The 9,089-nt window shown below is 43.9% G+C and overlaps 1 protein-coding gene across 3 annotated transcripts; it reads right to left on the bottom strand.

Moving 5' to 3' along the window:
• Positions 1–3,527: 3,527 nt before the first annotated feature.
• On the bottom strand, positions 3,528–8,699 carry LOC148029675 (uncharacterized). Of its 3 annotated transcripts, none has more exons than XM_087685953.1 (7): positions 8,020–8,699; positions 7,062–7,328; positions 6,743–6,819; positions 6,576–6,633; positions 6,382–6,457; positions 6,153–6,225; positions 3,528–5,418 (listed from the first exon to the last, which is right to left on the bottom strand). In XM_087685953.1, exons 2-7 carry the CDS (start codon positions 7,312–7,314, stop codon positions 4,009–4,011), a joined length of 1,947 nt encoding a protein of 648 aa, XP_087542079.1. In that variant the 5' UTR covers positions 7,315–7,328; positions 8,020–8,699; the 3' UTR covers positions 3,528–4,008. The 3 variants fall into 3 exon arrangements, with proteins under 3 accessions (XP_087542079.1, XP_087542080.1, XP_087542081.1); XM_087685954.1 differs by having other exon boundaries at positions 8,033–8,699; XM_087685955.1 differs by lacking the exon at positions 8,020–8,699 and having other exon boundaries at positions 7,062–7,970.
• Positions 8,700–9,089: the final 390 nt, after the last annotated feature.

Raw genomic sequence — 9,089 nt, 5'->3', positions numbered from 1 at the left:
CCTCTCTATCTCTTTCTCTCTTTCCCTATTATGTTTAATATTTTTTCTCTATTTTTCTCTCTCCTCTCCCTCTCTCATTTTCTTTTCTCTCTTTCTCTCCCTCTCTCATTTCTTCTCCCTCCCTCACCCTCTCCCTCTCTTTCTCTCTTTCCCTATTATGTTTAATGTTTTTTGTCTCTCCTCTCCTTCTCTCATTTCCTTTTCTCTCTTCCTCTTCCTCTCTCATTTCCTCTCCCTCTCTCCCTCTCTTTCCCTATTATGTTTAATGGTTTTTTCTCTTTTTTTTCTCTCTCATTTCCTTTTTTCTTTTCCTCTCCCTTTCTCATTTCCTCTCCCTCCCTCTCCCTCTCCCTCTCTTTCTCTCTTTCCCTATTATGTTTAATGTTTTTTCTCTCTTCCTCTCCCTCCCTCTTTGCCTATTATGTTGAATGTTTCCCTCCCTCTCCCTCTCCCTCTTACTCTCTTTCTCCATTTCCCTATTATGTTTAATGTTTTTTCTCTCTTCCTCTCCCTCTCTCATTTCCTCTCCCTCCCTCTCCCTCTCCCTCTCTTTCTCTCTTTCCCTATTATGTTTAATATGTCCCTCTCTCCCTCTCCCTCCCTCATTTCCTCTCCCTTCCTCTCCCTCTCCCTCTCTTTCTCTCTCATTTCCTCTCCTTCTCTCAATACACACGAATTATACCAAAAATAAGTAAAAGAGAGAGAGAAAATACAAAAGCAAAGCAAGAATGGACAATGCACTCACCGTAAAGGCTCAAAGAAGGGTTTGGTGGCTCCTCTTCGCCCTCCATATACCTCCTCCTTTTCTTCGCAAACGGCGGCGGCGGTGGTGAGAAGCCTTCTTTCTCCCTCTTTCTCTCTTTCTCTCCCTCTCAAATGCAAGATGTTCGCTCTCCCTCTCGCTCTCCCTTTCGCTCTCTCTTTCGTGAATGCGCGCAAAACAATGCGCTCGAATTTCAGCCCGCATTTTTTTCGTCTGAGTACCGACGCAAATAGCGACGCCGCTATTTCACGTCGCAAATCACCGTCGCTATACCCTCATATCCTTGTAGTGTTGTACTTATTTGAATTTTGAATCAACAACTCTGTTTTTCCAGTAGCTCGTAGTGCAGATATCTCCAAGACAATTGTGTACTCTATTTATAATTGCTTTATGGAATATTGTTCAGCACATGGTGCTGAAAGATTATAGCATGTTGCCCTGTCACCTAGATTTTTTTCTTTGTAATTGTTGCTATGAGCGTCGATAAATGCGTCAAGCAACAGATCTCTAGAGATGTGTAAACGGATGTTTTTAGCGACGATGGGGATAATTTTTTAGACGAATATTTTTGTCACTTTATATGGTCTGTATCTTGTAGTGACTCTTAACCTTTGCATCTTTCTTGTCATTGCTTAGGAATGTTAAATGCTCCTTGGGAATCTTCTTCCTCTAAGTAAGTAAGGCACCCAAAAGAGGGTGTAAGCCCTAATTCACAGCTGCGGAAACCCTGAATGCAAAGTGACACAAACCCAAACCGTAATTCAAGGAGAGACCCACGTGTGATGACCCAACCCTAATCTTATGTCTATATAAGGGTGAGAGGTCTCAATTGTATTACCCCTTTTGGTACACTATGCTGCAAAAGCTCTATCCATGCAACCATTCAATCTTTCTATTCTATCATCTTCCTTCCATTGCATTGAGAATGAATGAAAGTGAGCGAGTGAGAGGTGTGTTGAGTGAGGAACCAAGGAAAGGTGAAGCTCTTCTTCATCTTCTTGTCTTTTGGTGCACTTGGTGATGGATATGGAGCGAGGGTATCGGATCGTGTTGATTGAGATCGTGGAACCATCTTTGAGCCTTCAACATTTTGGACTACAATGTGAGAAGGTAAGGTAGGTAAGTTAACTACAACTCGATGCTAGTCTTGTGTTCTTGCTTTCTTAGGACAGAGAGGAGAATGGTTGGTTAGTTAGAGTAAAGTGTTGAGAGACAATGTGAGAGATTGTCACCAAAGTGAGTTGCAGCTTTTGAAGTAATAAAAATTTGTCCAAAGTCTCGACTATTGGGGCATTTGGCTCAACAATATGAGAGAGAGAGAGAGGGATCAAACTACAAGAGAGAGATAGACTATGTGTGAAAGAGAGAGGGTAAGAGAGAGGTTCTAAACACACCCACACACGCGCGCAGCTCGCAAAAGGCCTATCAACCTTCTATAAAGTATTACGTTAATTGGAGCAGGAGTGTACCATATTCACCTTTGTCGAAATACAAGCATCCTTAACCGTATGGGTCATGGAGGAGGAGGGACATAGGCAAGGCTCTGAGCTACTTATTATTGCTAGCGAGGACGACGGAGGTAGTGGTAATGATGAGACATGCAGACAATCTGAGAGATGCTGTCTTTCTTGAGTCCGCTTCAAGCACTGTGAAGGCATATGAGGTACTGGAGTTAGAGCTTAGTCATGGAAAGCGTGCAGGAATACGAAGGTGCATAGGTTCAATCGGACTCAGACAAAATGTTCGGTTGCGGGATGCGCACTGGATTTGGTTGCAACTTGGACATTCTCTACCTACATGCAATGATTGTGGGCCCAAGACATGACGACTCATGAGTCATTGACATGATGTTCCTGGGAGTGAATAATTTCACAACCAGTAAATGGTACGTGGTAAAAAATTGCAGTGCCCCATCGATGAAACCAACATACCCCACTCCCGTGCTTGCATGGCACATACAACAAAAGCACCCATTTGAGATCTATTGGGGTCCCAAATTGATAATTCAGTTATGCCATTTAGCTTAAAATGTCCTGTCTAATGTGGCTGATCACACTCAAAGGTTCGAACTTCGTGGACCAAAGAGAGAAGAATGAAAGCCACGATAGGCAATGGACTATGTCCAAGGTGCAACACCCAAGTAGAATCTATTGCCCACCTATTCTTGAAATGTCCTCACAATGCTAATATCTTTGGTCTTCTACAAGTTTTGACCACGCCTTACCATCCCAGGCATGATCATCCCACTAGACTGAGCTGGAAAGAGGTGTTATTGGGGGAAATAGAGGGCATACCACTTCAATTTTGGAATTGGTGAGAAGCTACTAGTGGAATATCTGGAATAATTCTTGAATTGCAGAAATAAAAAGATTTTTGCGAATAAGCACGTTGACCCTGTCTTTGGATTTAAGACAGATCTGTTTATGCAGGCTGAAATTGATGCCGACAATCTCCAAAAGCTACAGGAACAAATGCACTTCGAAGCAGCCAAAAAGGAAGGCCAGGACATGGATGTCCCCAACAATATTGCTGGAGATTAGGAAGAAGATGATTAGTGATCTGAACAGGGGCCGCCATAATGCCCCATCTTATTATGAAAATCTACTGATTTTCTCTTTCGTAAATCAATCTAAGGACGCTTCCCTGTACCGAAGCTATAAATTCCTAACCTCTCACAGCTGTGTATACTTTTCTTCTTTTTAGAAAAATTATAAATTTCACGCTTCCGTTAAAAGAAATAGAAAATTCAATTATGCCATTGAAATTGGTGTTTTGTACAATATGATGTGATAGAATGCATCGCTTCAGTTCCAGCGATTCATTTTTCAATACATTAACTTGTTTCATTAAATCGGCATTATCAAATGCCTTGTTAACATAATCTCAGAGAGTTGCAGTTACTTGTGTGTGTGTGTGTGTGTGTGTGTGTGAGAATATGTACAAAATTGTACATGAAGATGACAGCATTTATTCAATATAGTGGTGCTCACTTCTGTGGTAACTGGTTGGTGTGTTTCTACATTACAAAAACAGACCCATAATTGTGTCAAGCTGAGGCGAGGATAAAGTCTAAGCTCTACAAGTATATGTGAAATGCCTGAAATTACACTCAAAAAGCTGTACATATACTATGAGAAATGTAAATCAAGTAAAAGCCCAACTCTGTGTGAATCTAAATGTATATAGTTTACAGGATGTGTAATGCTGCAAATCTAACTTGATGGATGATAGACCAAACTAAGTTATCACTTGCCCCAACTACCAAAGGTCGAACCATTCAGATCAATTTCTTCATTGCTGGTCTCACAGACACTCCCATCTGATCGATTGAGATCAAGCGGCTCGTGTTTTGATTTGGAGCGTTTCCGACTCATACAGTGATCCCCATCCGAATAAGAAGCCCGTAATCCGTCCATACAATTATCAGTAGCGTCTAATTTGTTGTGATTTGCTTCCTCGTGAAACGACGCTTTCAAGCTGATGATCTGATCTGCTGAGATAGCAGCTCTTCTAGGGGCCGGCCTTTCGACGTTGCTGGACGTCCCTAAACTAAGACTAGCTTCCCTTTGTTCAATCTGGTTCTCATAACTGTTCACGATAGTACTGGCCGGTTTAGTAGCCATGATCCTGTGGTCAGCTTGATGTGTGCTCGAGGCTGGCATCAAGTCATGCAAGGAGATGGAAGATGATCTATCTTCAGCTGATTTGGAGGCCTCTTCTAACTTGGCAGCAGCCTCTGCACTCTCTTCGACATCATGATCAGCAGCAGCAGCATCATGATCCTCGTTTTGATCTCCTTGCGATTGTTGCCAGAGAGAGTGATCCAGGAACAGTCTAGACCTCTTTTGGCAACTTGAAACCAAATTTGGAATGGTCGTGCCAGTAATAGTACTGTTGTCGACAAGACTGACGTGGAACACTCCTGCAGTTGTTTGATCAGAGCGGTCCAGCGATGACATGCAGCTAGTAGCTGGGCCGGAGCAGTCAGAAATGGGATAGTGACGTAGCGGCTGCGCTGGCCACACGTGTGCAGAGGCGGGCGGCGTGCAGTCGGCTGGGGAACCGACAGCACCTGGACTCTGAACAGACAGCTCATGATGATGATGATGATGAGAAGGAAGAGGAGGAGGAGGAGGAGGAGGAGACGTAACTATAGCAGTCGCAGCAGCAGTCGTCGTCGTAGGAGGAGCAGGAGGTGGTGCAAGCCCAGTACTTATAGTAGTCGCAGCACTAGTAGCGGCTGCTGGCGCAGCACCTGTAGTAGATGTACTAGGATTCTTATTATTATTATTAGTTGTAGTAGTAGTATTAGCTGCTGCTGCTAAGTCTAATAATAATAAGCTGGAGAGGTCCGGCAAGGGGGGTAAGGAATTATTGTTATTATTAGGGACTACAATATTGGGTTGGCCGCGCACATATTGTTGCTGATGGGGAGGAGGAGGTTGGGCGGCGGCGCCAGCTGTGGCTAAGCTGAGCTGGTAGACGTCCTTGGAGACCTTGGAGGCCAGCTCCGACAGCTCAGCCCGTGCCGCTTCTAACCCCGTGCAGCTGCCCACAGCCTCGTGATGCGCCGCCAGGCTCTGCTGTGCTTTCTCCAATATGGACTGCAAATACTGGCCTTGGGCTTCGATCCTAAGCTGTAGTTGCCTTTGAACCTGCCGTACCAATCTATGAATATTAGCCAAACAATCATATATACCCCAACTCTTGTAACACGTAAACTGTTGCATCCAACCAGTTACCATCATATATACCCTAACTCTTGTAAAGAGTAAACTGTTGCATCCATCAACACTCTGCACTGCATGCTTGTTTGTCATCATTGCAATTTATATGCGTTACACGTCCTGATGTCTCTTTGTGTGCAATCAATAGAATGATGCCATACTAGAGTTTATCTATGGTTAGGCGTACTTATAACGTCTAAGGACATTTTATATCAATTCTGACAGCCTACGGGCATGTGTGTTGTATCATCTGTGTACATAATTAATGAATATTTTCATGTATGACGCTTGTAGCGACAATCTGACTGTTGCATGCTGCATGTTGCCTACGGTGTTTAGGCATGTGAACTTTACACCTTTCCATGTAAGCACATTCCACAGCTCAGTCTAGGTTACTACGCCTTTACGTGAGCTCCAAGCCTGAAGCGAGCTCACAAGCTACTACTCATCATCCACCCTGTTCTTTGTTAGTTGGCCGGGTTGCTATTTAAATCAAGTAACCCAATTTCTATCATAGCACATAGCTAACTTATAAACAAATCAGACTCGATTCTATCCTTTTGAAAAGCAAAGGGCATCATTTCTCTGTATCTTCCAATATGGATACCTAGCAGTTTCCGTGCCAGGATGTTCTTGAGAAATGAATTGTGTTTTGACATTACCTCGAGCTGTTCTTGGAGTCTTTTCTGCATTTCCATCTGCACACGTATAGCTTCAGTTATCTGAAAGCTGCTCCTGAAATTTGCAAGCGGAACACTCGTTATATTATATACTTGGTAACAAGCAAAAAGTCTCGGTCCGCAAAGGTGCAGTTATGTGAAGCTGAGATCGATCCACTTTTATAATGGGAAGCCTGAAATATCAGATGGAGATCAGAGACTTAGAACGCACTCTGCCATAATATTGGGCGATGTGAGGAACGAAGAATCAGATTTTGTCCCTCCTGCATGGTTCTCTAAACTTGCGCCTGCATTGCATATACGTTCAACAAGCTCACTCAGCGTAACATGCTGACTAGCATACTTTATGTGCATAGAGAGACAAAACAATGACTAGGCCTAACCCTAACTAGTTGATAATATTACCTGATCTGCTGATTTCTGTGTTCACTTCTTTGTGTGGTTGCTTTCCCAGTCGATATTTCTGTAAATAGACTACTCTTTCGTCAGTTCAATTTGAAACCGTATAAAGCTTTTTAATTCAGCCGTGCGAATGTCTTGAATAGAAATCAAAACTAAGAAGTGTATCGAACCTGGAGGTGACTTTTGAGGTGGTAAAGGGTGAGGCCTTTAACATTCATCACCCTCATAACGGACTTTGGAGTTGCTTCTGCAAGCAGACAAGTCGAAACTCTAATTAATCTCTTATCGAATCGGAAAATTAGAATCTATGTGAGCAGGTTTTAGTATCGTTAATCAAGCTGGTTTGAGGCTGCCGCAGAAATAAAGCTGGGTTAGATGAATTCTTCTTTTATGGGAAATAAAATCGTGACATTGAACAAGTTCTACAAGGAAGGCTCGGTTAAATGTGTACTGATGATTAATAAGAGAGAATTAATTAAGGAGGCTTACTGTCCGCTCCTCCTAGTTGAGCAACGGCATCTGCAAAGCGCTTGTGGAGCTCGGCTGTCCAGCGGAGGCGTGGTTTAGGGTCTGTGGACAGGACTATGGTGCCGTCGCCTGGCAGGTTGGTGCCTTGCAGGTTGATGTTTAGAGCTGGCGACGATCGGCTGTTTATGTTTAGCTGATTAGCCGATGAGGTTGGCCCGGCAGCGAGATTATCATTGCACGTCAACGCCGCCCGAACGTTCTCCATTTGATACATATCTCGACTTTAATCTGCTATTGCAGGCCGTATACAAATTTTCGGCAAACATGAATCCAGATCTAAGAATCACTACCACTCCTAAATCTGTTAAACTGCCATTTGCCCTAATTAGTACTTTTCCTTTAAACCCTCGATTATGTTAGTTCTATAAATCATGAGCCCACATACAACTAATTCTGCAAGCTAGGCTTAGGTTAAGACTGTTGAGTGTTTTAGCGGTACAGTTTGACGTTAGAAAGCTTAGAAGCTAGTACTAATCAACACGGTGAGAACACGAAATTGAAGAAGACAACAAATTCAAAGAAGAGTCTGATTAGTAAGCTGAACAAAATCAGCAATAAATACGTTGATATGCCAACACTAGGGTGCTGCAGGTTTCCTCCTTAGTATTAATGCTCTCCCTACTCTTTAAGTAGCCTTTGATGTGATCATATGCTGCTGTACTGTGTGATGGCTCGATTTCGATTTCTTCTGCCGCTTCTAATTCATTTCTTAACTGTGTGAGAGCTTCAACTTCATGAGATGAGGAAGCTACATGCAGGTTATTGTAGATGGGAGAGGCAGAGAGATTCAGACTCACTGGCCGCCACGGCAGCAGGCATATTGCTACCACCCATGATTACTTACGGCTTAACTGCGCAGAGAGAGAGAGAGAGAGGAGAGAGAGAGAGAGAGAGAGAGAGAGAGAGAGAGAGAATATACTTGTTGGTCGAACCTGAATTAGAGCGAACACCGCGATCATCAATCTTCCAACGATGGCACTTCTTACCCAGCTCGAGACGGAGTCCGCATTGATCATGGGCTCAAGGTATCTTTCTAGGCTTCATAGGTGGCTACTATGAATCCGTAAAGCGGGCTACTCTTGTGTGTTCGCACTGTGATATGTGAGAGATCAGCGTGTGGGGACGCCGCGAAGGGGGGGGGGGGGGGGGTTTGGGGGGTTCGTCGTGTGGGCTCAGGAAGAAGAGGAAGAAGGAGAAGAATGAGAAGTGATATTTTTATGAGGATGAGGGGGAGTCTGCTGACTGGTGACTGGTCCTTTCCGGAGGTGGTAATGATGATCATGTAGCTATAAGGGCAGCCTGATGAGCTTGGTTGGATTCAGGAATTTGTAGGCTGTGGTAGGCCGCTGTGTGGCTGGGAAGGAATAAAAGGGTCCGCGGACTAAACAGCCGAGACTACGTTCCAAATTCTCACAGGACGAGAGAGAGAGAGAGAGAGAGAGAGAGAGTCGATGAGGGGCAGGATGATACATTCACACTACAGACAGCATCAACGAATATCTCAGAGGGAATGTAAGAAAAGAAACTGCACGCACACAGAGACGCACTCTCACAGATAGAGAGAAAAAGTGAGAGAGCTCAGAGAGGAGCAAGAATAATTATGAGCTGCCCAGGGTCAGCAGATCATCAGAATTTTTCAAACAACTCCACACACACACACTCTCTCTCTCTCTCTCTGTCTCTCAAATTTGAGACTCGTAATCATACGGATCTCGTACCTTTTTCTCATAACCTACAACACCCTTTATCCCCGACCAGCGTCGTGCCCATGCACCACCAGGGAACTTCACACTCGCTACGGCCTTCTTGTCACACGAGGCCCATGTTCACACGAACCCAACCTGGATTAATTCAAGAGTCAACAGCAACGTCGTCCCGTCATCTAACATCTTTCATCAAATTAACGCCATGCACATGCCTTTCCGGCTTGAGATGCTAAAAGAACACAAGCATTGCAACAAGAACAAACTTGACATGTGACAATAGCAA

Source organism: Lygodium microphyllum, chromosome 10, assembly GCF_053477565.2.
Source record: "Lygodium microphyllum isolate KBCC chromosome 10, Lygodium_microphyllum_v1.1.10, whole genome shotgun sequence".
NCBI lineage: Eukaryota > Viridiplantae > Streptophyta > Polypodiopsida > Schizaeales > Lygodiaceae > Lygodium > Lygodium microphyllum.
Note: the sequence above shows the minus strand (reverse complement) of the source record. Positions and strands in the feature narration are given on the sequence as shown.